At 40.4% G+C, this 27,264-nt stretch overlaps 1 protein-coding gene across 3 annotated transcripts in view; it reads left to right on the top strand.

Moving 5' to 3' along the window:
• Positions 1–27,264, top strand: part of UTRN (utrophin) — a gene marked incomplete at its 3' end in the record, with an annotated part of 328,497 nt that overhangs the window by 70,335 nt on the left and 230,898 nt on the right. For all 3 annotated transcript variants that reach the window (XM_079970879.1, XM_079970880.1, XM_079970881.1), the window contains exons 16-30: positions 481–660; positions 1,656–1,831; positions 2,525–2,648; positions 4,116–4,203; positions 5,894–6,135; positions 6,264–6,444; positions 9,654–9,799; positions 11,176–11,388; positions 15,543–15,656; positions 17,476–17,622; positions 19,305–19,475; positions 20,726–20,905; positions 21,890–22,024; positions 24,130–24,279; positions 27,018–27,179. In XM_079970879.1, coding sequence (XP_079827005.1) covers positions 481–660; positions 1,656–1,831; positions 2,525–2,648; positions 4,116–4,203; positions 5,894–6,135; positions 6,264–6,444; positions 9,654–9,799; positions 11,176–11,388; positions 15,543–15,656; positions 17,476–17,622; positions 19,305–19,475; positions 20,726–20,905; positions 21,890–22,024; positions 24,130–24,279; positions 27,018–27,179 — 2,409 coding nt within the window. The remainder of the gene's footprint in view (positions 1–480; positions 661–1,655; positions 1,832–2,524; positions 2,649–4,115; positions 4,204–5,893; positions 6,136–6,263; positions 6,445–9,653; positions 9,800–11,175; positions 11,389–15,542; positions 15,657–17,475; positions 17,623–19,304; positions 19,476–20,725; positions 20,906–21,889; positions 22,025–24,129; positions 24,280–27,017; positions 27,180–27,264) is intronic.

The raw sequence follows: 27,264 nt of genomic DNA, 5'->3' as shown, positions 1-27,264 counted from the left end.
GGTTCCTCTCCCAGTTGAGACTTTAGGCATAGAGAAGCAGCGCCCCCTTCAGATAATCCTGACTCTCTTGGGAGTTTGTGGATCCTCCTTCATTGGAGGTTTTAAAGCAGAGGTTGGATGGCCTTCTGTCTTGGATGCTTTAGTTGAGATTCCTGCATTTTGCAGGGGGTTGGACTAGATGACCCATGGGGTCCCTTCCACCTCTACAGTTCTATGATTCTGTGTTGGTGAGGTGGGCATGGCTAGCACACATGCCATGGGCATTCCTGCTGGCTTTTTCACAGAGATTGCACATAGATACTGAATACCTGAACAGGCATAGTATTTTAGCAAATGTATTAAAAAAAAAAAAACTACCAGCAAAACTATTAGGGACATTTTCACAATTTTATTTTCTAAGAATATACTTTATTAGAATGGGAAATTTGAGCAGAATTGTGCCTTTAAAAGGGAATGGCTGCTCTTGTTTCACAATGTCAGATTCTCAAAGAAGATATGGAAATGAAGCGTCGAACATTAGAACAGCTGAATGAGGTGTCCCAGGATGTGGCACAACTTCTCAACAACAAGAAGGCACTGAAGAAAATTGACAGTGATCTGGAAGAACTAACACAGAAGTGGGACAGTTTAGTTCAGAAACTTGAGGATTACTCCACTCAGGTACCATAAAATATTACTATCCCTTTACACCTTCCAAATGTCTTTCACTAATACATGAATGTTGACCTATAAAAGTAAAACTAATAAAGAAGCCTGAAGGTCTTTTCTTAAAGGTGTTTAAAATAAAAGAGGGGCGGGGGGGGGGAGAAGGAAGTAAATTGGTCCTTTTCAGGCTTGAATTCTAATCTGATTAGAAAATCTGAAAGTCTAGTTCTAATCTGCGCTTGATTTAGAGACAAATTGAATAGTGAGTTGGCTGAGTAATTCAAAATAGTACTGTGCAAAACAGATTGTGAAGTTTCCCAGAAGCATCCTTTAAAAATCACAAGCAAAATGATCATATCTCAGTTTAATAAACAGATTGAGCAAACCTCACATCTACTGCACTTAAGCAAAGTTTAAATGCAAAGTTTAATTGTCAATTGTTTGTCTCCTAGCTTATTGGAAGCTATTAACCATAGTTTTCCAGTTTGGACATAATTGGAAGCTAAGGTTAAACTAGACTTCTTGGTTTGTTTGCAAGCAAAGAGAGGAGTGAAGTCACTACATGTGGCTGCATGAAGCTTGTTTGTATCTTGACTTATAAAGATGATTCTGGACCAGTGCAGAATCAGTGATGGGCTGGACAGTGACAGAGTGACCTTGACCCAGTTACCATCTCTCAGGCTAACTAACCTCATGTTGGTATAAGGATAAAAGGCTAATGTGTGATCATTTTTTATCCAACCCTGAGCTCTTCAGAGGGGAGAGCCAGGATAAAAAAATGAATGAAGCTGCGGTTTAAGTTCCTTCAAAACCAATGGAAGGCAGTAAATCACATGCTTAATGTTCTCAGTGAAATTAATTGGTCTAAAACCACTTAACTTCATCTGGATCATATCTGAAGTGATTAGTGTTACTGTTATTATTAGCTGCATTTATCTCTTGTACAAAGATGGCATATTGTATAATTTCGTTTCATCTACATTGATGTCCTCTTCAATTTACCCCTTAAGGTTACTCAGGCAGTTGCAAATGCTGAACCGGCCCAGATTTCACAGAAAGTAATCACAGAAACCGTCCTTTTTAAAGAGCAAAGAACAGTTAAACATCCCAAAGAGGAAGAATTTGTTCCACCTCTACCTCCATCAAAGAAAAGACAAGCCTGCCTTGATACTGAGGCAAAGAAAAAGTGAGGGGTTTTTTTCATTGTTGTTGTGTTTTCTCAATCAAGAGGCAATGGTAAAAAAAATGCAGCATTGTAAAATACTGCTGTTGTCTGTTTTTTTTTGTCCTATTTAGAACTCTGTATGAAAAATTATTTGCAGTCTTGCAAATAAGGATAGAAGGATGGGTATTTGGGTGGGTAGGCTGCTCAGCGCATGTACAGTAAATGTTTGTTGTTCCCCACTCTTCTCCACTGCTGCCCTGTGTGTGGCTCCTTTTGGTCTCAAAGTACTGCAGCTCATTTCTTCTGCTGAGAGAAAATCAGCAAGTGAGTGAGCAGGTGCAGCAACCATTCACAGTCCATTATTTTGCTCTAGGTCAGGGAAACACAGCAAGTCATTGTAGCAGTTGCTGCATCTGCCCTCTCTAGGCCTGTCTGACTCTAGATACAGGTGATAGAGAGTGCATGAAGCAACAGTTATTTTGCTCCTCTTTCCTTAGAGATCACTACAGTTTGGCACAGGAAGCCAGGCGAGTGCCATATTGCTGATCTGGTAAAATCTGAGGATTCTTCAAGCATTCAAGACTACGCTAGAAAACATTTTATGTGCATGAACATGTTACTTCAGGGTAGACTGAGGGTTGCATTTTAAGAAAAAAAGATGACGACTGAATGGAGAAGAAATATAAGAAAATATTATTCAATCTCTTATACTAGGCTTGATTCTGAAATTGCTGAGCTGTTGAACTGGATTTTGAAATCAAAAGCTGCCATTCAGGCCATAGAGATCAAAGAGTACAGGAAGATGAGAGAGACTTCAGACATGAAAGAGAAACTGAAGGTAAAGTGAGAAACGGGGAGGCATTTTCACTGAAAAGGTTATTTTGTCAGCTTAAGCTTGCTGTCAGCTGGGGGTAGAGTCTGATCTGGTAGCTTCCTGTGGATTAAGTTCCATTATTAAAAATCTTTAGAGTTTGGCCAAGGTTCAGTCCTCTATACTGGTTATAAACAATACTGTTGAAGTTGTGGCAGGACATCCTTAGAGCTTTAATGGGCATTTCCTTTCCTTTTTCCCTCCTCATACTATTTTCCATTTTCGTTTTAGAAGAGGAAGCTGCACATTGTGAGTTGTAGCACATTTTAAAGACAATTTATTCTTAGAAATGGACCCAGCAGGAATTCTCCCCTGATATTTCTGTAAAACTGAGAACCATGGCAAAGTCTTGATTTCAGCCCAGAGAGGCATCTAATAACCTTTCCACATACCCTGTGAAGACCAGAGATCAAAGTATTCTGTGGGTTAGATAATTGGAGTCTTGTTAATGCCTGTGTAAGTTAACTTTAAATAGCTTAATTAATTACACCACCACAGAGAAACCTGAAAGTACATCCCATATGAAATAGTTTTCTCACATTGTCAGACAGAATAAAATTGTATGACTCATGGGGAGTTTCTCCCTCCCCCCTTAAGCCTTGTAATGCATTGTGCCTGAGAATTTAAAAATATTTTTTGGTTTGCTTTAATCCTTGATAAAACTTTATGTCTCTTATCTGGATCATTGCTAAATTCTATAGTTTAATATAACAGATCTCCTTGTAAAAGGCTACATACTAGAATGCTGCCAGAGAAGTGTCAAGCTACTTGTTGCAACAATTATTATGTTCAGCATTAGGCACAGCAAGTGGATTTGATACTTGCCTTTCTTAATGTACTCTTTTTCCATGAACCGGAAGAGCTTTCAGTCTGTGTTCTGTATCGTGTTACTTTGCAAAGACTTGATCTAAAGCCTGTGCCAGCATGATTTCTCTGTACGGCAGAGAAGTTTTCTTTGAATATCTAATCTGGAGGACTAAAGTGTAGAAAGCGATAAATAAAGAATGGGGATGGAGACAAAAGGACCAAGAGGATACCAGAAAAGATGTGAGGATTATGGAGAGCTATAATACCTAAACATTCTAATTTATTTATAGAGAGTAATGTTAACATGTTCATGGAAAATATTTCAAAATAGGTTACTATTGACTTTAAAGCATTCTCATCCCATCGAATGTGTTCTATACGTGCCTAATCATAAATAAGTATCTGTTGAATGATACTTGCAGGTAATTATGCATAGAATTACTGCATTAATTTGTTATTTTACTATAAATTACCCTTACTTTCCACCCTTTTGAAGACTGGATTAGAAGCTCACAGAAGGCTCCTAGGTGGACTCATATCTAGGCAATTTATGGGGCGAAACCAGTTACTTTTTTAACAGATAGGTTTTTACTTTCAGTGTTGAAATTATTATTTTTTTATTAACAGGCAATAGAAAAAGAAAGGACTGAAAAAAAGAAAGCATTGAATGAACTGAACCAGGTTGGAGAAAATCTGATGGACCAAATGAGAAAAGGTAATCATAATAATAGCATGATGCAAGTCCTTTGCATTACTTGCTCTTGTCAAAACTTGGAGTTTCCAGAAGCTACAAAAAACACCAGAACTGCAATAACTAAAATTTATGAAAGCACCAGTTTCTCCTTCACTGGAAGCTGCAAGACCTCAAAAGACATTCTAGTGTTAGTGAGTTGAAATCATTGATTTCTTATTAAGATAACTTTATTATAGTCCATCTTAATTCCAGACTATTACTATTGTTAAGTCACTTTATTCATGGAAATGACATCTATACAAATAAAAGACAGGTCTAGCAAATCCTGCCCCACCAAAAGAGGCCAGAAATACTTTAAAAATCATCCAGGTCAAGGGCCAAAAGCCCAGGTAGAAAAAATAAATTGCTCGGTGCCTAAAACTAGGCAAAGGTAGTGTTAGGCAAGCCTTCTCTGGGGAGAGCATTCCACAAGCAGGAAACTGCCACTGAAAAGGCCCATTTCTCAGTAATGGCGCCCTCCCTGTGGAACGCCCTCCCTTCAAATGTCAAGGAGATAAAGAACTACATAACTTTTAGAAGACATCTGAAGGCAGCACTGTATCAGAAAGTATTTAATGTTTGATATTTTACTATGTTTTATATATGCTGTAAGCCGCCCATAGTGTCTGGGGAAACCCAGCCAGCCAGATGGGTGAAGAATGATGATGATGATGATGATGATGATGATGTCATACTCCAGATCTCCTGTGGAAGGGGACAGGAGAAGAACATATTTATATTACATCCCGTTTGCTTCTTGGCATGTTCATTTATTGGACTTATGCCATGCTCATCCACCCATGTGCTCAGAGCAAGGTACTCTAAGGTACTCAGAGCAGCTTACTTAGGGCTGGCACACAAGAGGAGATTCTGCAGGCACCTATACTTGAACAGGTTCATCATATGTTAATTACATCTGTATTTGGATTCTGCTCTGCCTCTCTTGTCTAGCATACCAATATATACCTATTACCATGAAAAGGCACAGTTATGAACTACTGAATTCCTAGTGAGATGCTTCTTTTCACTAGATAGCTGGGGAAAATTTGTGGAATAGAAAACTGACTTAGTCAGGTGATGGTTGTAGAAAAAAAAACCTTTTTTTTTTTTTATTTAAAAAATGGAATGTGGGTAAACTTAAATCATTCCATATGTTACAGTTTGCAAGTGATTGACAAGGAAACCATTGTTACTATTGAGCCTGATCTAAGTAAGCTTAAAAGAGAAGCATGTATCGTTGTGTTGGTGAATAAAAGGTAAAGGTAAAGGTACCCCTGCCCGTACGGGTCAGTCTTGACAGACTCTGGGGTTGTGCGCCCATCTCACTCAAGAGGCTGGGGGCCAGCGCTGTCCGGAGACACTTCCAGGCCACATGGCCAGCGTGACATCGCTGCTCTGGCGAGCCAGAGCCGCACACGGAAACGCCGTTTACCTTCCCGCTAGTAAGCGGTCCCTATTTATCTACTTGCACCCGGGGGTGCTTTCGAACTGCTAGGTTGGCAGGCGCTGGGACCAAGCAGCGGGAGCACACCCCGCCGCAGGGATTCAAACCGCCGACCTTTCGATCGGCAAGCCCTAGGCGCTGAGGCTTTTACCCACAGCGCCACCCGCGTCCCCCTGTGTTGGTGAATACTGCATATCAAAACAGTTTTTATTTCTTTTGCTTGTTCAGAAGGGCTTCCTACTGAAGATGTGGCAAATGCCCTTGAGAAGCTGTTGGCAGAGTGGAAAAGGGCAGGCTGGCACTTGGAAGAAGTTGCAAGAAAAGTGCAGTGCCAGGATGAAGTAAACATTTATTTTAGGGAAATGGATGAGCTTGATAAGACTTTGCGTGAAAAAGAATTATGGATGAAAGAAAAGTCTGCTTCATCATTGCAACAGCAAACTTTAACAACTCTAAAGGAGTTGTGCCAGGTAAATTTGTTCATTGTGAAATGCATAAACAAAATGGAATTATAAACTGAACCTACAGTGGTAGGAACCCAGTGTTGTTTAAATGATGTTAATGCTTGTGTGTGTGTGCTTATACTTAACTTTCACAGAGGGAACACAATGACCTATTAAGTCTGAGTCCCTGGATTGAACAGCTGAAAACCCAGGGCAAGGTCCTTGCATCCCAGCCGGGTGCTCCAGACTTTATTGAGGAAAACATAAAGTCTTTGAATGATCGCTTCAAGTCTGCTCAACAGAAACTGGAGGGTCTGTCACAGCAAGTGAAGAAAGGTGTGTTTTTATTTAACATGTGGATGTGTTTTTTAAAAAAACACTTACCCGCTTACAATATATTGCTATTTTTTTGCTTGTAGCAAAAACCTTAGAATTGCTGCTTTGTGTTCACCACAGATTCTGTGTATAAATTATATAGTCTCGCTGGAAGCATGGCATAGATTTTGTAGTTCCTCATAAAGGAATAAGCCCAATTTCTCTGCTTGCTATGTAACAAAATCATTTTCTTCATAAAAGCAATGCCTAGATTGCTACTTTTTGGATGCAGGTCATTTATAAATGCCACTAATTTTGAAGGTGGTTCAGAGAAAAACAGGAAAACACTGAATTGCCTACAGAGATGTAAAAAAGATGTATATGCTGTTTCTGCATATATAACTTAACGACATTTTAAAGAGACAAATTTATCTTTCAGCATTATTTATTTCAAGGTCAGCTTACCAGTCTCATGCTATGGGGGGGGGTCTATGTAGAGAGCATTTAAATATCACTGTCTAAAATAGTAGCACTTAGTTTTATGTATAATGTATGAAGCCATCCAGTATGTCAAAAACACAGGAACTGTCTTCTCTTTCATTGTCCTTGGACAGGACGAATTTAGTGAAATTACTGCTATGATAATTTGCTTCAGGCAACTAAATGAACACCATACTTTAAAAAATACTGCTTAAAATCATCAATAAACGCTTAAAATGTAAGTGTCAACGTAACACTCCAGTGAAACCAAAATTTCAATACACGTAAACTTACACAACTACTTAATGTTGCTTTAGGTCCCAGCTTTTCCATGCAGTTAGTATTTGCCTGTGCTCCTTTGTATTTCTGTACGTTTGGATCTGAAGTCAAACGCTCCATTCTGTAAATGACGAAGAGTTCCATTGACAGAAGCTCTTTCCATTGATGGAATGAAATGTTTAGATTCTTTATATTTATTATCCCACCAGGCCTGATAGCTTTCTTTCAAACTTGAAAAGTGAACTTCATGGTGTGTTAAGGATGCATTGCAAATTTTTAACAGATTAATACACAGGCAACTGGTGTCAGTTTGATGTTTAATTTTTTATGCAGTTTTGATTTTATATCCACAAGGTAATAACTGTATATTTGTAATGGAGTAAAATGAAGATTCCATAGTATTTTAAGAAAAATGTGCTCAGGTACTATTGTGGCAGAATAGTTTGCGAACTCCTTTGGTCTATTCCTGCCAAGTTATGCTTCTGCCAGGCTATTAATGCTTTGTTCCTGGTCTACAATAAAGGGATTACAGTTTCATCCATATTGTGGTGAATAATCATTTGGTTCTTTTTTTATTTTTTAACCGAAGCACCTCAACAGAGAAATGCAGTAGCAAAAAGAATTATATAAATATTATTATTTAACATAGTGTTAGTTCAGAAGTGCAATGTTGTGCCATTGTCCTTCAGTTTTCAAACACAGAAATACAATGCAAAATCAGTTATTTATCAATTGCTGCCTAAAGCTTTTTTTAATTATTATTTTTTTAAAAAAACTTAACCGTAGTGCTGTACTCCATAATTAGGGATTTAAAGATATGTAGTTTAATGTAAAGGAAAACTGTCATTATTCAAACTAACCTTGATGTTTTTATCATGTTTCTCCAGAATTTCCAAAAAAAGGGTAAACTTACTGGATAGTGTGATTGATTCTTATAATCATATATATATCCTTGCTTTCTTCTTTTGGTTTCCTGCATAACCTGAGCTTTTACAGTATTGTAGGAGTTTCTTGGTTCAGAACATATAGGTCAGAATATGCTTGAGGTAAATGCTATAGCCTGCAGCATTTGATGGAATAAAAGAGAAACATACAGGAGGGCAATTGAGGTTTAGGACAAAAAGATTAATGCTTGATATATAATAATAAGGGCCCTGCTGGGTCAACCCACTTTTGCAAATGGAGTTCTTGAGTATTTATCGCCTCTGAACATGGAGATTCTATATAGCTATCATGACTAATAGCCATTTGTGCAACACCTCTCTGTGAATTTCCCTAAAGCCATTTCCCAGCCACCTGAGCTATGGATATAGCATCTTGTGGCAGTGAACTGAATTCCATAAATTAATTTTGCATTGTGCAGAGAAGTAGGTTATTTTGTATATCCTGTATCTGCTTTGTGTCAATTCAACTGGATGACTCTTGAGTCTGTGAGAGACAGATGAAAATTCTATCTCTTACTCCACAGCATGGATATTTTTATAAGCCTATATGATGTGTCCCTTTAATTGTCATTAATCCTCAAATGTGTTAGCCTTCCCTCATAAAAAGAAGGGATTATCAGTATCCGAAGTCACTCTTGTGGTAATTATAGATGTGACTTAAGCAGCACATCCAGCCAAATGTTCAGTGGCTTCCATGTACAACTGGCAGTGTTCCTTGCAACATTTCTAGGGGAGTTGGGTCTCTGTCCTGTTTTGCAGCATAATTTCCATTAGATGAACCTCTGCCAACCCCACATATGCAGTCAAGAGGAGAACTTTTATTTTAAATAAGGCAAAAATGATATGGTGGCCATGTTCACATGTAGCAATAAACCCAAGAATCTGACTTGATTAATCATAAGGTGTATGTGCTGGTGCAAGCAGCCCAATTACTCCTGCTGTGGCCTCGCTTTATGCAAGCAGATAAAACCAGGAAGGTGATAGTTTAGTGTTATGCCCAGGTTTTGGGATTGTTGCTTGTTTTCCCCTAATGAGCTAGGGTTCATACGTCAGAAACAAACCGTTAAGACTGACTAGTGATCTTAACTTGTTAGGGAGAAACAAATCACAATCCTAACAAATCACAATGCCTGATTCAGACATAATCTTAAGCTTAACCCCTTCTTGAGGTTTTTTTTAACCAGGTCACATGAAGAGAGATGCAAAGTGGGCCAAATTGGACTGTGTGCACCTGCATACATCTCACACACAATATTGTGTTTTAAGCCAAGATTTTTTGGCTTGCTTTTACTCCTGAACACAGCCAACACAACTCTGGTGTGTTAGTGAGGTGCTCTTTCTCCTCGCAAATCAGCTCTGGTGGTTTGGAGAGCCCCAAGAACAGTATTTGGTGGGAGGAGAGAGGATATCATTCTTTAGGGCAAGATGAAATGCTTCTGCTGACTGAATGTTGAATTGCCCTGTATGGCTTTTTTAAAAAATAAATAAAAAATATTCATATCCATTACGTTTTTATTTTGAAAGTAGAATTGGAAAGCCAGCCTTCTAAGGACTATTTGGAGGCTTTGAAAAAACTGAAGGGTGAGCTGAATGATTTGGAAAGCAAGGCACAATCTGTCATGAATACAGTGAATGACTTTAGTAAAGTTGAGAGAGCCTTGCAGCAGACAAAGGTATGTTCCATTTTTTCACTTCAGCAAATTCAAACTCAGACGCAGCTGTCTTTAGTCAGCTTGGCTTTTTTATGCCATTGCATTTTAAATTAAGCTGACTAACATTGGTGTGTACCATTGGGGGGTGGGTGCGGAGAAGAATTAGACTTCTAGCACAGTTTTGACAGGCTTATATGTGAAAACTGCTACTCAGTAAGATAGGTGTGACAAGCAACATGTGTTGTGTTGTATAAATAGTTGTGGATGTATGAAAAACACAGGCCTAATGTGAGTGATGCATTCAAAATATGCGTGCTTCCTTTTCTATAGTTTCAGGCAAAATAGCGAGTGTTAGCTAAGCTGTTTTGCCAAGCAGTCAATCAGACTTCCCATATCCTTGCAGGGCATATGGGAGGGAAAGAAAGAACTAGACAACAATAGGTTCCACAAAACTGGACACAACTTTCCTAAAATAGCATCGCATCCATGCATTTACAAAGACCAATGTGGAAGAAATGGTACTAATGCCCCCACTCCGCCCATATTAGCTACTCAGGGAGACCCACATGGGTAGCCAGCTGAAATATCTTCCTGACACCAAAGTTTTCAAACTTGATGGATTGTGACCCATTCCCTGGGTTACAAATCATGTGAATCTGCCTAAAGAAGGAGGTTTGATCCTTTTTGCTCACCCCACCCTTCGATATGTATTGCTGGCCAGTTGGATGCAATGGTAGGGAATTAGGGCTGCAAATTATGCCTTCTTGCAGGAGGAGAGCCAATTTCTTCTTTGCCATGCCAATTGATATGCTGTGCCAGCTGGTAAGAGGCAGGAGGGGGAACTGCGGCCTGCTTGCTTCTTTTTCTGTACTTCCTTTCTCCAGTAGATATTTGTGCAATTTCAGAGCTGTTTATGGATTTCTTCCTCACTGCTGCCATGTTTTTTGGTTGGGGGTGGGGCATAGAAAATCACTTGATCAGGTCAGCAGTTAACGGATTCACCACCCATAAATAGATTTGTTTCAGAAAACCTTTTGCCTCACTTTTCTCTAGAACAACTATCCTGTGAGTTGTAGTAGAAGCAGCTGGACATGCAAGCTGGAGGTCCTAGGAGCCTCATTTTATGTACTGTTGTCCTAAAGTATCAACAGAAACATTAGGACTTTTGAATGAATTCACATGAAAAAAAATCCTTGTGGCTCTGGAAATTATATTCACCCAAAACCTATTTTGGCATGAGAAAATATTGTTGGGTGACACAAAGGCCACATCCATTGCTATATTTTCTTTGTAGTGTTGTAATATGTACAGTTAAAGATAATATATTTTGCACAGAACATGGAATTGCTGCCGTGTGCAAAACTGAAATGTATTTCTGTTTAATCCTTTCCCTGCAGACGATCTGTGAAACTCTGGAAAATCAGAAAAGTGTGGTTGATAAACTTGCTGCAGACACACAAGTCTTAGAGAAGCATATTTCTTCTGAAAAATCAAAGCTCTACAAGCAAGAATTCAAGTGTTTGCAGGGATACAGGGACAAGTTAAATATGAAGGTTTCTAAAGACATTCACCTACTGGAAGAAATTATTTCCAAATTGAGAATATTTGAGGTAAATATATGACCACGATTGTGTGGGTCAGTCATCCTGCTAACAGGACAGAATACCACTAAATTAGGACCTCAAAGTAAATCTAGGAGAAAAGGAATACAAACTCTTTTGGAAGTTCCCCTTTGAAGGGGGTTGGGATCACAGGGTTTATGCCTTTTGATTATGGAAAATGTTGTCTGAGCCCACAATATTCTGAACTAAACCACAAGATGTTAGTGGCTTTAGAACAGGAAAAAAAATACTTGCATTGACTCATGCTAAAGTTAATGTTAATGCTAAATTGTAGAATTTTTGTTTCTAACTATAAGTTACCGGTAATTGCCAAAAATGGACCTTGACTTGTTACCTTATTCTGGTTTGTTTTCTTTGGAATATTTATGAGCATAATCTGTCTTCTGAAGGACGGATGTGCCACATGGTCAGATTAACAAGAGAGGTGAATAGTGGGCTAGATTTGAGCATGAGCCAGAGAGCAAGGGCTATATTTTCACATTGTTGTAATGAAAGAACAAATGGACCAGAAAGGAAGGGCTGCATTTTCACATTGTTCACTCATTAGAGCAATGCTTGGCAACAGACTGAATGTGCAAAGCAATGGGCAGGGGGGAATCAGATAAAGCCAAAGCTTTGTGCCTGGTCAGCTGGGTGGATGTTGGTGATGTCAGTGGATATGGAAAGTATACAAATAGATGAGTATCAAAAGAAGGATCTAATGAAGTATTAAACAAAGTTGAAAAGTCGGGGGGAAGGAATGAAATCAGTACCTTTAGGTTTTGTAATGAGAAAATAGTGGTTTTGGTGAGGGAGATGGAAGATAAGTTGCATGGGGCCAGAAGCAAAAATTGAGGAATGTCAGGACAGGAAAAGGAAGTGGCATGTTTTATGATGGACATGGAGAACCTCTGGCACACAGGCCTGATTAGGCCTGGCACAGATCCCAATTTGGTCTGCAAGGCCAAGGCCACTTCCTCAAAATCATGCCCACCTCTCCCACTCCTCATGTCATATCTGACATCAAGTGTGGGGCAGACAGAGATGTGCCTGCCAGCATACTCTTGATTGTTACTTGTCAAGGGAGGTTGACTGCCAGCCAGCCGAGCCTACTGGGATGACATTGGAACAGAGCTATCCATTGAAAACTCTCTTGCACAGCCAACCCCTGCTGAAAGCAGAGCTTGATGTTCTAACAGATGCTACTTCAAGCCTGCTGGAATTTGCTGCACTAGGGAGTTCTCAATAGAGCTTCCTCATACAGATGACCCCTGCCAAAAGTAGGGCTCAAAGTCTGCACAGATCGACTGATAGACTCAGAATTCAGGTCCACTGAAACCTCATCAAGAATCACTGGTGCAAATGACCCACTACCAAAAAGAGAGCTTGATGTCAACACCAATCAGCTGAGTGGTGCTGACTTCAAGGCTTACTTGGTGGGCTTGAATTTTCCTTTGTAGCACTATTTGAATTCAAGTTGTGTGTCATCTGACATCATAATGACATCAAATGAGTTGAACAGTGACTGGCACCCACTCACCTGTCAGAGTGACCCACTGTGGGCAGGGGAACCCAGCATCAGCACCACCATTGTTTTGGGAGACTAAAGGCAAGTTGCTCCATAGATATCTGATGGTATTAATAGGTGCAGATGGGGCAAGAAATCATTTTTGGAGGTTTGGGGACAGGGGGACATAGTGACTCTGTTGGAGCTAAAGGAGAAGGTTGGGTTCACTATAGTGGAGAGGAGGGATAATGACAGTGGAGATGTGGCAGCTAGAAGTCAGGAGGGAAAATGATCAAAGGGATCATGAGAAATCCTTGGCCATAAGATGTCTGCTTTAGGTACATAAAATGCCTTGTCAATGTTAGGCAATATATAAATAGTATTTTGGCTGAAGAATATTTACTGCTCAGTTCTACAGGCTAGAGTGTATCTCTATTGGCCTGTAGTGAATACCCTTGGAACTACTGTGTGTGCTCCCTGTTTTGGAAACTTTTCTTCACAAGCAAATCAAGTCAGCTGAAAAAATGCCAGAAGCTGGAGGTAGAACAAAAAATGCCAAGAATCTGGACATAAATTATCCCTCTGTATCAAGATGCAGAGCACAATAGGTACTTTGATGAATACCTAGAACAAGTATCCATTAAGATGGCAATATATATGCACAATCAGCAAAGAATAAAAATGAGAAGCATAACTGAATTCTGGTAGAGATATTTCTAAAACCACTGAGGCTGATCATATAGTTGATGTAAATAGAACAGAATTTAATTCCCAACCCAACTCTGCTGAATTCAAGGCTCTCTAGCCTGTTCACATCCTTCTTGACTTCTTTGTTGCCTTTTGATACAATTAACTATCCTCTTTTCTACTTTATTCCCTTCACAACCTAAACCTGTACCTGCTCTCAACTGTTTCTTTTCCTACTCTTTCAGGGATTTGCTCTCTCTTAACTTTCTCCCTTGTAGACCCTCAGGGATGTTTGGAGTCCCCTGGTCTTCTGTTTCCCTGCATTCTTGGTTTCTGTGGTCACCTCAAATCACATGGATTTCAGCATTTCCTATATAATGCTGCCCAGCTCTCTACCTTAGAGCTTCCACCTTTATCCAGTCCTGTATCTCCATTTGTGCATATGCATTTCTCCTTGAGTTCTTCATTAAACTCATGTTTGGTCTCAGACATATTGAACCTATCCCTCCTTTTCTTATATATCCATTCACAGTGGCATCACCTATCCAATATTCTGGTCAGAGTCCCTGCCGTCTCTATTTTCTTTGGTACCAACCTCTCTGCTTCCTTTTGTGCCCACTTGTATTTCCATACCAAGTGGGCGGCAAGAGTAATTTGACATTGAACCCTTGGGCTCCTCAGTGTCTTGTCTTGTAGAAGGGGGAAGAGAAGGTCAAAATTTGACGGGCCCCAGACCTGGTGCTGTCCTCCCAAAGCTGGATAGGTGAGGTACCTGGCTTTGGGAAGGAGGCACAACGTTCTGTCAGAGCCCTAGAGTTCTCCCACCTCCTTCCCAAAGCTGGGAAAATGCTAACTAGGTTTTGGAAAGGAGGCAGGAGGACTCTAGGACCCTGTCCTCACACCTCTTTCTCAAAGCCCAGTGACAACATTGGAAAGGCAGTGCAAGGGCTGCAGAGGAGGCATGAAATGCTGAGGACCACCAAAAAGGGCCCCAAGGGACACATGCAGCTCTTGGGCTGTGTGTTCAACCACCCTGCACTAAAATTACTTTGTCATGTCTCCCTTCTCTTGAACTCCTTATTAGAATACCATGACACCATGCCTCTTTCATATCACTGAAATTCCAAAGCTCATCTTTTGTATGAAGTGTTAGGCTCTTGGGGCAGTGAGTTCTCTTTTTTGTTGTAGTTCTCTAAGCACCATTCCATTAATAGTGCATTATTGCTGCTGTTGGCAGTTGTGGTGAAATGTAATTATTGGGTTGGATCCTAATTTCACCTCCTGTGAACAAAAGGGCTCCTTCTGTCAATGGAAGGTTTTTGATTCAGTGAAGGATCCTGCTGACAGAAGGGGGAGGAGGCAATCTACCAATTTTGTGCTTCTGCAAGCAAAGTCTGTGTTCATGGCAGAAGGAGCTATGTTTACAACTCAGATTTTGCGACAGTATGAAATTATGCTTTTATCTCACAAGCCAGTTGCTTATTGCTTATTTTCAAAATGCCTCAAACCCTTCAAACCCATGTTCTATGCTTGTACAGAAGATTTGAGTGAGCTGCTATGTTTTACCCCCACTTAACGGAGTCAGTATGCTTCTGAGTGCCAGTTGCTAGAAATCACAGATTGGGGGGAGCAGTGTTGCTCTCAGGTCCTGCTTGTGGACTTTCATAGGCATCTGGTTGGTCGCTATGAGAAAAGGATGCTGAACTGGATGGGCCTTTGGTCTGATCCGCCAGGCTTCTTTGTGTGTTTTTATTTCTCTTCCTCCAGTGTTGGTGCCATTTGTCCAGAATTTGGATTATTAGTTAGTCTATAATTGGGTTTTTGCTTAGCAAATCTTTACATGAGCCTGACAATGGGGGGGGGGACCAAGCAAGTGGGGATTACTATTGTATTTGGGGTTTTCCAATCTGGAAGACAAATAGGTTAAAACAGTTAATTACATTTCTTAACTTTTTTATGTTCTGTTCAGACTGATTCAAAACTGGTTCAGAAGTGGCTGGATGGTGTAAAAGACTTCTTAATGAAAGAGCAAGCGATCCAAAGGGATCCTGAAGGCCTTCAGAGACAGCTTGATCAATGCATGGTAAGCCCTGCTAATGTAGAACAGAGTTGCTTATTTACCTCTGTTATTCTTTGGCTACTTCAAAGCATTATATAGTGCATTTCATAAAAACCTCTCTCTCAAAAAAAGGATAAAGCAACACAAAAGTGTGTTTTGCATTCCTTTGTTCCCTGATACCATGGTACTAAAATGCAGTTGTGGAACCTCGTTTTAAAAATTTGGCAGCTTGTTCAGTATTACAATATAAATAGGAATACTAGAACTGTCTCACTTCTTTTTTTAAAATGAAGATTTTTAACAGAGAGATAGGTAGTGTGTAATCCTGCAAGATCTGATGATGAAATCTTCAGAGTAGCCTATAAATTAGCTGGAGCTTTGACCATATGGAGATGCTGTTGGAATAAAAACAACATTGGTCATAGGGGGATTGGGAGAAAAGTGCAATTGTGCTGAGATTATTTGAATTGCGCCATGCATTCAAAAACACAAAAGTACGGGCACACTTCCCCTAAAATATAGAGGTATTTCAGTACGGTTAAATCGAAGTGTGAGGTCAGTACCCTCCATAGTATATGATTATATATTATAACTGGCTTCCGAAAATCTGCCTTACCTGTGTGCTTGGGTGTGCCTGTCATGATATTTGATCATATCCTCCTTTTGAATAGAAGACCAGGCCCACATATTCCAAGCTTGTTTAGAGTTTACTTGCTTCCAAAAGTGGGTTGCCATCTGGCATATGGGGCTGCTATTCAAGAAGCATAAGATCAAAGAAGCCTCTTTTGGGCACAGGGACTGTTGCACAGTTCTTTGCATATTACCGTATTTTTTGCCCTATAGGACGCACTTTTCCCCCTTCAAAAATGAAGGGGAAATCTGTGTGCATCCTATGGGGTGAATGCAGGCTTTCGCTGAAGCTTGGAGAGCGAGAGGGGTCGGTGCGCACCAACCCCTCTCGTTCTCCAGGCTTCAGGAAGCTATCAGCAAGCCTGGGGAGCCCACGGGAGTTCCCGCAGGGCTCCCTAGGCTGCGGATAGCAGCCTGCTTCCCGGAGCGCGGGGCGCGCTGAAAGCAGAGCGCCCGGCGCTTCGGGAAGACATCTGCAGCCTGCTGCACGGAGCGCGGGGAGCGCTGAAGTAGAGCACCCCGCGCTTCGGGCAGACATCGGGCAGCCCCACAAGTTGGGGGGACAGCGGGGAGGTGCAGCGCCGCCATCCCACTGTTCCCCGACCTGGTTTCGATTCCCCGACCAAAAAACTAGGTGCATCCTATGAGCCGGTGCGTCCTATGGGACGAAAAATACAGTAACCAGCCTAGTAGCTGTAAGGTTTGTAGTTGACTGAATTTATCACTATAGGTAGTAGGGACAAAGCCAGATTACCCTCAATACCCTTTTGAGTCTTGACTGTGAGACCATTCCTGAATAGAAAGAGACAATGGGCAAAATCCAGATAACTGCTCAGGAAACTCCATGACATCAACAGCCCATCATAATATATGACACACATTTTCTTTGCAAGTTGAGATTTTCACAAGCCATTTGTAATGTAATATTTGTGTGTGGGCAGCAGCTGCTCAAAGCTATTCAGAGAAAAGAATTCCCTGTAGTTGAATACAAACCCTCACACACCTGAAGAAGCTCTCTGGATTGGATCCATTTTCAGACTCAGATGAAAGTATGCAACTGAATATTTATTTTAAAATAATTTTGCATGTGGAGTAATTTAGGAGTTATAAAAAACAGAATCAGAAATATTTGCACAATGCCTTCGGAAATGGACAACATTTCTGCCTGCATCCTGAAAAGTGGTTGTTAAAGTGTTTTCTCTCTTGTGATCAGCTGTTTGTTACTGAAATGGAGAAGATTGAGTTGTCCTTAAAAGAGATGAAAGAAATAGACTCTGCTTTAAGAGGCCAGCCAGTTAATGCCTGGGTGAAATCTAAGCTGACAGATGTCCAGTCACAATGGGAGAGACTCAGCAAGCAGGTTAGTCACTGACAGCATTACTCTTTATTTGCATTGTCTTGTTCGTCACTCTGTATTCATAGTATTAGCTTTCCTGTATACATTGAAATAACAGACTTGGTAGCCATATAAATAATATATTTAACATGTATATTAAAACACAATGTCTGGGTCTGATCAGTGCCTGGATGAGAGATCATCTGAGAATCTCACAAGCACTGCCTTGAGCTCCATTATGGAAGAGATGCAGGGTATAAGTGTACTTAGGTAAGTTAATAAACATTAACAGGCAACAGTCCACCCTAAAACATTGAAACTCTGTTAACTGTTTGGCAGTGAAACCATGAGACTGCTGTCTACTACTGGTTTAGCAAAAGAAGGTTAGAGTGCAAGCTGTGATCTGGAATGACACCCTGTTCAAATCTTATCTTAGATATGAACTTTAGGTAGACCTAGCGAGTCATTCTGTCCCTTGGCCTCAACACCACCACGCGGGATAAGAATAGTGATTTATCTTCCAGGATTATTGTAATGGTTGCTTATAATGTATGTATTCAGCACTGTAAGCATTATATTATGTAACAGAATGCCAAACGCCGACCATTTCCAAAGGCACCATAGGCAAGTCATCTTTTGACAAATAGTAATGCAATGGCTTGGCAAGGCCTCTCTGGGTGGGGTATTCGTGGCCACAGTGTGGCCACAGGCCCAAGATTTCCTTCACAGTAAACTTCCTTAGAGGAGGGGGTAGGGGTGGGGTTCATCTTTCTAACAGAACTATTTTATATCCTTTCTCTTCTTGGTTTTGCTGCTGGACAAATGCTTGAGGGCCATGGGATCAATAAACACCAAAGTAAATCATCTTGTTTGTAACTTTGTACAGCATAATGTTTCAGCTAGACTGCCTGTTTTTTGGTATCTAATAAATCTGTGTCACCTTTTCCAACCACTGAGACCTTTTAGGTCTTGCCTGCCCATGTTTTCTGCCAGACCAAAAGAAAAAGAAGAGTCTGTGACTAGCAAAAATATGACAGATCAGGTCTGCTGCTTGTGCTGGTTGAATGCTCATTTTATTTCTTGCCCCATTAGACAACACTTTAAATTGTGTTTGTGGAATCTGAAGTTTAATTTACCCAGATAGGTATTTCTTACTCCTATTTTTATTATATTTTAGGAAGCCATCCCTTAAAAGGCCAGACATTTCAACTAGTGCTTGGCATCCTTCAGTCTAGGCAGTACCAGTGGGCACATATTCATTCTGGATAAGATTTGCATTGGAACCTCCTGTCCATTTAATATGTATATAATGTGTGTGTTTGCCTGAAGTAACAGAAACCTAAGCACATGTAACAGTAAATTGTGGTGTTGATTCACTCCAATAAACATCCTGTTTGAGGGATGTTCAACCATGGATTCGTTATTATAGAACTTAAAACTATAGCAAACATTCTATAGCTAAAAATAAGCAGAATAGTATTCTATTACATCTGTCAGTTTTAGTAAGCTGTGATGAAAGATCTTTTCTTGTAACCATAGTAACAGTATTTGCCAGATATTTTATAATGCAATAATTACTTTAGAAGTGAGCTGCTGAAACTTTCAATCCTCTGATATTTATACTTTACATTGAATCAGTGCTGAGACTCTCTTCAAATGATGCAGATAGCTTTTACCTCTCTGTGTGTTTTTGGTTGAACTGCTAGATCATTAGTCAGAAAAATCAATTATCCGAAAGTCAAGAAAAAGCTGTAAACCTCAAAAAGGATTTGACAGAGATGCAAGAATGGATGACTCAGACCGAAGAAGAATATTTGGAGAGAGATTTTGAATACAAGAGTCCAGATGAGCTGGAAAATGCTGTGGATGAAATGAAGGTGAGAAAATGTGATTGTGCGAAAGGTTATGTGGGTCTCTAAGTTTATGTGCATATTATCCATTATTAAACAAGAAATTCCTTTTTTGAATTGCTTTTGTGAGTTTTTGAATTTACTTTTTTTTAATGTTAGCTTTAGAAAACGCTGAGTGAATAATAGAAATGGGTGTGGTGTGATGTTGGAAAGTAGCTTAGGTTTCAGGAAATGATTTTTTATAAGGCTTTGTGAAAATGAAACAAAATGAAAAAAATGAGCTGTGAACCTCTGTGTCCAAACCTTTTTTGGAAGGGAGAACGGGATATGAATTATGAAATACTGGAACTAATCAGTGGGGGTGGAGGAGATCCTATGTAATTGTGAGAAGTGGATCTTCCTTAGTCTGGCACTATTTGCTTATCTTGGCCTAATGGTCTGGGACTATTGCTGGAGTTTTAGGGGCTGGCAGAAGCAGAAGTTGTAGATCTTGCTATGTAGCGGGATTAGGGACAGAAGGGGTTGAAACTATATGTTTTCAGAGTGCAGAACTGAATACAGAGTTAGCAGATTTGATGGGGGAACTTTGCACACTCAAACTGAGAAGGGGCATAGGATTCACTGTAAGTAGGTGCATTTTCCTTTTTCTATCACCACCCTTTCATCCAAACTTGTGTCATGATTTAGTTTTTTGTCAGATATTTTTAATTTCAGTGTCATGTTGGCATTTCAGCTCTGTGACAGAATTGGAAATAGACATGAGATGGGAGGACCACCCTAACAAACATATTTTATGTGGCTACTCACCTGGGAAATGTTTTATTGAATTGCTTAAAAATGTTATGAATGTAAAGGATTTTTCTATAGTGTTGTTTTTGCAATTTCTGCAACACTGTTTTGGTAAAAATATTAATGAATTGAAATGGCAATAGTCTGGCTATGAAAGATAGATCATGTTCAAAGAAACGTCTTTGCACATTATGAAATCTCATGCAATAATAAATTATTTCAGGTGCTACAAGAGTCTTTGTTGTGTTAGAAATCATGTCATTTGACAGCATGATGAACATGACAGCATGATGTGATAAATAATACAACAGAGTGTCAAGTGAAACTTCATGGAGCACAATGGTTCTGTTCCTGCCAGCTTCTATAATGAAATATTGAAAAAAATTGAATGAGTAGAAACCTCCACTTGTATACTAAAGACTAAGACTAAGACTTTGTAATTGTCTTTGTCAGTAACCATTTGATCAGCAATCACTTTCTTTGGGCAGAGAGCAAAAGAGGATGTGCTACAGAAAGAAGTGCGGGTGAAAATTCTGAAAGACAACATTAAGATGTTAGCTGCTAAACTGCCATCTGGTGGTCAGGACTTAACAACTGAGCTTAACCATGTATTGGAGAATTACCAGCTACTCTGCAACAGAATCCGGGGGAAATGCCACACTTTGGAGGTATTGCCGAATAATCTAACCTCAGCAGAAATGTTTCATATGTCTGTGATGTATTGGGCAATAGGAAATGCTAGTACATCAATGAAAAGCCGAAGAACCAGAAAACTAGAAAACTAGAAAACATGAAAACTTTTATTTTAATGTGACCATAATTTCTATATTAAATGATACTTAAGGTCAGATGTGACCATGTGTACATCTGCAAAGCATTTCAGATAATACTTCTCTACACATGCTTAAGTTCAGGCTTCCTCAACCTCAGCCCTCCAGACTACAATTCCCATCATCCCTGACCACTGGTCCTGCTAGCTAGGGATCATGGGAGTTGTAGGCCAAAAACATCTGTTGGGCCGAGTTTGAGGAAGCCTGCTCTAGTTGTCCCATAGAGAGACACTGGCTTGCTTTGGAAAATCATATCTCACCTTAAGTGAATGGTTTAAGATCATACTGTATTCATGGTTTCCTGGTTTGGATGAAATTGGAAAACTATTCTTAGAGATTTGTTGGTTTAATCATGGCTATCTCCAAAGGAGAAACAAAGCAACTATGTACTGTACATGGGCAGAATATTCCTTTGTATCTTCATTTGCTAAGCTGACAGAGCATGTCAAAATTTTATTTAGAGAGATTATACTGTAATGATGTGGGTATTGGTACAGAGCAAGATCCCTTGGTTTATCTCATAGCTCTCCCACTTTCCAGTGGAACTGTATGCGTTTGAGGTGTAGCAAAAGATGGGATAGGTGGTGAAACTTGGGCCCGGATAGGACATGCTATATTTCAGAGTGGTTTGCCAGGCCTTGTTGCTAAAGAATTTGTGGAGTGTATGCAGAGGTTAATGAAGGTCTTGCCGGTTGACAACTAACTCTGTTTACAGTGCCAGTTGAAACTTGAGAAATATGTGCCTCTCTAGATTGAATAGGGATTTGTCTCTGAAATGTAATTTAGTTGTGTGTTTTTTTAATGAAATCCCATCACCTTCAGGAAGTCTGGTCTTGCTGGATTGAGCTGCTCCACTATCTGGATCTAGAAACAGCCTGGCTGAATACTTTGGAGGAAAGGATGAAAAGCACTGAAAACTTGCCAGATAAAGTGGATGCTGTCAATGAAGCCCTTGAGGTATGGTAGGCATTCCATCAATTCATGTATGATCAAGGAAAATGCAGAAAATGCATGTGGACTTTTAATTTATTTATTAGAACAATATTTTTCTGCTACATTACAGCATATAATTGAATTGGTAATGAATAAACAGTTCCGCCAAAACTTTATAATAGTTAAGCTATTGTATATTTGGTTTTATTTATTGATACAGATGTCATTTGGGGTTAATTCTTCCAAAAGTGCTTTAAATCTCAGTAATTGCCTTAATTAACTAGTGTACCTTTTTTCAGTTGGAGGACAGTGACCTGAACTCTATAATCCATGCTACAGTGACACCTAGATTAGACAGTTGCAAAGTGCTTTATGAGTGGCTGTCCATAAAGATGGTGTGGAAACTACAACTGGCCGAATTTGGGGATCCAATCAACACTAGTGTATGCCAGTCCAATACGCCAGTGCTCATTGCATCCTCTCAATCAGGGCTTGCTCAGCAGCAACCCAGTGAGACAAAGCGTAAAGCATGACCAGTGATAAAAGCTCAAGATTGCAAGTGAAACAAATCAATTGGCTTATTTGTGTACAAAGCTTAATGTTGTTATACAATTTTAAGATAACCAAGTAACTTAAATAATTATGAAGTTTGTGAAAATAAAGCAACTTAAAGTAATGTGATATAAATTGCATATGCAAGTCTTGGTGACTGCACTGACAAAATAATCAAATAATTAATATGGACTCCTCCTAACTTCCTCTAATTTTGAAACAGATTTTCTAAGTTCCCAAGCATACTAGCAGGTTGGACTAAAGTTCGTTGTTACAAATCCGGGCTGATATGGCAGGATCTTTTGAGCTTCAGCTGTGTGAAAGCATGTGAAGCAGAGTTAGACAGCGGGTAGCAGCTAGCAGTGAAAAGGAGCAAAAATGATTCTCCGTACACTTTTTATGTTGATTGGAAACTGGGCCAAGAGGATGGGAGTTTTCCTCTTTTCAATTAATTTAACCACATGAGTGGACCCATGAAGGACAAAGACTATAATCTATCTGGGAAGTGGAATTGTGCATCTGGGACCCCTGCTTCTTCAGCAGTTCTTCACTTAAGTCACCTTTGACACACTTTAGCACTGGCTTTCACCTTTGTTTTGACTCCATGGATATTGTATTCTTTATGCAGGTAACATTATGTTGACAGTGTGACATTTCCTTTTAATCTTAGCAACATCCAGGATGCCAGTCTCACACAGCAGTTAGCAAAATCTAGCAAAACATTCAGTGCTGCTTGCACAGAAATGACAGGCGTCTACATTTTCATCCATCATGGCTGCTCTTATGTGTGTTTGCTAAAATTGCTGGTTCTGCAGGCCTAGCAGGGTACAGGTTAACAAGTGCTGTCAGGTGTGCATCAGCATGATGTTCAAACACTGGTGCTCAGACAACGTAACGGGTTACAGGTGTGTTTCTGGGCAAAATTATGAGTTCTCACTTTGTCTTAAATGCCTTGGGTCCTGGATATTTCAGGGCAAAACTCCCCATAGCTTGAGATCAGCTGAGAAGGATCTGCTTCAGGTCCAATCATTGCTGCAGGTCAGTTTGGCAGAAGCAGAACCTTGTTGGTTGTTGTCCTGGAGCTACTCAGTGCACTTCCATGAGATGTGTTTGGTGTTCGGCAGGCAGGTTAAAATAATTGTTTCCACATGCTTTCAGATACAGGTAACTCACATTTTATGTGAGGATTTGGTTCTGGGGGTCCACACACAAACATGTAAATGCTTGCCTGGCTTTGGGAAGGAGGCGCAAGGGCTTTGTCAGGCTCTCAGAGCCCTTCCACCACCTTCCCAAAGCCAGTAAGCGAGGTGCTGGATTTTGGCGAGGAGGCACAAGGTAGTGCACTACCTTCACAAAGTCAAGTAAGTCTGCGACTGTAGCTGTGCACGGGTGGGGGGCTGGGAAATAAATTGAGGGCGGGTTTCCTCTGCTCTCCGTTTGTTTGTTTATTCCCCACCCAAAGCTGTGATCGTGCAAGTAAAATAAATTTAAGATTTGAGTTACCTATACTAGTTTTTGTTGCATTGTTGTGATGCATTGTTGTTGTTTTTTTAAACTAACAACACAATTCTTGTTAGTCATTGGAATCTGTCCTACGCCATCCAACTGATAACCGGACTCAAATTCGGGAACTTGGCCAAACGTTGATTGATGGAGGGATCCTTGATGAAATCATCAGTGAAAAATTGGAAGCTTTCAATGCCCGCTATGAAGAATTAAGTCATGTGGTAAGAATTTGTATTTTTAGTAAGATGGATAATTTGTTTTCACTAGTGCCTCTATGCTTAGTATGTAACAAAGCTTTAAATAGCCATCGCAAGCTGACAGCAATCTTTGGCACCCAGTATCAAGATCAGACCTGTACAACTTGCTACCCACCAAGCCAAATAATGCACAAATCATCCATTGTGGCCTTCCAGGTGTTTGGCAGCTGTCAGACACACAGCAAAAATTGAAGCCTTGCTAAGCCCCTGATTAGCCAACATTCAGACTGGTTGGCTGCATTTAGGTTGGTGGGTCACAACCCACTGTGCAGGGCAGAACAAAAGATGATATTGTTGATTTATAAATAGACTCCTTCCATGCTTCTATAAAATCAGTAAAAGGCAATATGTAAACTAATGTTTTTGCCATCATAAGTAAGATGCAAAGCAAGGAATAAAAAGACTGTGAGAATGTTCCTATAAGCTTTTGTGCAAAAGGGAATAAAACCTTTCTGTAAGCGGAATATTTGTTGTTGTTGTTTAGTCATTTAGTCGTGTCTGACTCTTCGTGACCCCATGGACCAGAGCACACCAGGCACTCCTGTCTTCCACTGCCTCCCGCAGTTTGGTCAAACTCATGCTGGTAGCTTCGAGAACACTGTCCAACCATCTCGTCCTCTGTCACCCCCTTCTCCTTGTGCCCTCAATCTTTCCCAACATCAGGGTCTTTTCCAGGGAGTCTTCTCTTCTCATGAGGTGACCAAAGTATTGGAGCCTCAGCTTCACGATCTGTCCTTCCAGTGAGCACTCAGGGCTGATTTCCTTCAGAATGGATAAGTTTGATCTTCTTGCAGTCCATGGGACTCTCAAGAGTCTCCTCCAGCACCATAATTCAAAAGCATCTATTCTTCGGCGATCAGCCTTCTTTATGGTCCAGCTTTCACTTCCATACATCACTACTGGGAAGACCATGGCTTTAACTATACGAACCTTTGTTGGCAATATTAGCAGAATATTAGTTGAAGTGTATTAACGGCTAACTAGATTAATTCTGAAAATCACAAAACAGATTAAGATCTGGATTGGTGACTCAGATTCATTTTAGAGATTAGCAGGATCCTACCAGCAATGTGTAACACAGGGTTGGATCCAAAAGGTCCCTTCTACTTTTTGAGGGAGGGACTCCCTCTGTTCATGGAATACATTGAGTCTCGCTGAAGAGTCTCGCTGGAGGAAGAGGGGGTGATTTTGCCACTTCCCTCTTCTATCTGCAGTTCCCATCCAACCTCCCCTGCAGCTTTTCAGAGGATACGGGTTTCTGCAAAAATGACCTTGCCCCTCTTCTAGTGGGTGTGCACAGCAAATGGAGTTCTACTTATAGGAACACTTGTCTCAGCTATTAGTTATACTGCCATACAGTGAATTTATACTATCTTGGTGGAGCCACAGCTATTCTTTTGAGCAAGGGACTCCCTTTGCAGCAGCTTTCAGTTCTGATCACATTTCCATTGCATATTACCTTACTCTATTCACTCACATCTGTTCTGATGACTGATACGGCCAAGTGGTTTTAAAAGAACCACTTAACCTCTGTTTTTGAGTGCGACCTGCTCCCTGACCTTTGAAGTGTGTGATTGTGAAAGCATTAGGAATGTTTAAGACCCAAGGGATCTTGCCTAAGAGGAGAGAGAGAGAGAGAGCGCTGAATAAATTGAATTTCAGCAGTAATGTTCTAAGACCAACAATGAAAAGAACATAAGAAAAACCCTGCTGGATCAAATCAAGCACTCCTCTAGTCTAGCATCCTGTTTTCTCAGGCCAACCAGATGCCTATGGATAGCCCACAAGCAGGACATTAGTGTAATAGTAGTCTCTTCTCTTGTGTTTTGTGGCAACTGGCATTCAAAGGCACACCAATTATACAGTGGTACATCGGTTTAAGAACAGCCCTTTTCGCTTTATGAACTCTGCAAAACCGGTAGTAGTGTTTCGGTTTGTGAACTTTACCTCGGTCTAAGAATGGAAGCCAAATGGTGGAAGGGCACTGGCGGTGGGAGGCCTCATTAGGGAAAGCGCACCTCGGTTTAAGAACAGTTTCGGTTTAAGAACTGACTTCTGGAATGGATTAAGTTCGTAAACTGAGGTACCACTGTACCGGAGGTGGTACACACATCCGTCATCACGAGTATCCATTGATCACCTTTTTCTTAATGGATTTGGGCTTGTCCACACTATGCTTAGACACTAGGCACAGGTCCAAGCGGTTTTCTGTTTGTCCTACCACTTTCCTTTGGAAAATCCGCTCTTTACTGCTGACTTGGAGCAAACGTCAATCCACGGAAAACCCATTTGCCATTTGTTCTGGTTCAGCTGTATGGAGTGGGTTTTCTCTGGGGAAAAGCCATCCATGTTGGCAGCCTTTATAAACATGTTATAGTAGGAAATGATTGATACAAATCCCTAGAGAGTTTAAGCTGTGCCTCCAACCATGCCATTCTTGTGTATGTTGAGATGAATGATGCTGATGGGGGAACATAATCATGTACATCTTCGTTTGGGCTTCCCATGTTAAGAATTTCTGAATTAAGTGCTCTTCCGTTAGGAGTGGTTCATAATCTTGAAAAATTCAGTGCTTAAATTGCAGCCCTTGTCAGCAAGAAAGCAAAATTGCAGTTCTCATTTTATTTAATATTCATATTTTTCTGTGTGCAAATTCAAAAGTAATCATGCTGTGCAACTTACTCTTTTGCTTCAAAATTCAGGCAGTGAGCAGACAGATTTGCTTGGAACAGCAGCTTCAGACAATGCGGGAAACCGAGCACATGTTGCAAGTCCTACAAGAGAGCTTGAAGGATCTGGATAGGCAGCTAACCTCATACTTGACCGACAGAATAGATGCCTTCCAAATGCCACAGGAGGCACAGGTATTTTCAGTAGACTTTTGTTGCCACGCAGGATTTTTGGGTGTAGGATGATGATAGATTGCTTCTTGAAAGGAATCTGTGCCGT

This window comes from Podarcis cretensis, assembly GCF_951804945.1.
Source record: "Podarcis cretensis genome assembly, chromosome: 3".
Classification (NCBI taxonomy): domain Eukaryota; kingdom Metazoa; phylum Chordata; class Lepidosauria; order Squamata; family Lacertidae; genus Podarcis; species Podarcis cretensis.
Note: the sequence above shows the minus strand (reverse complement) of the source record. Positions and strands in the feature narration are given on the sequence as shown.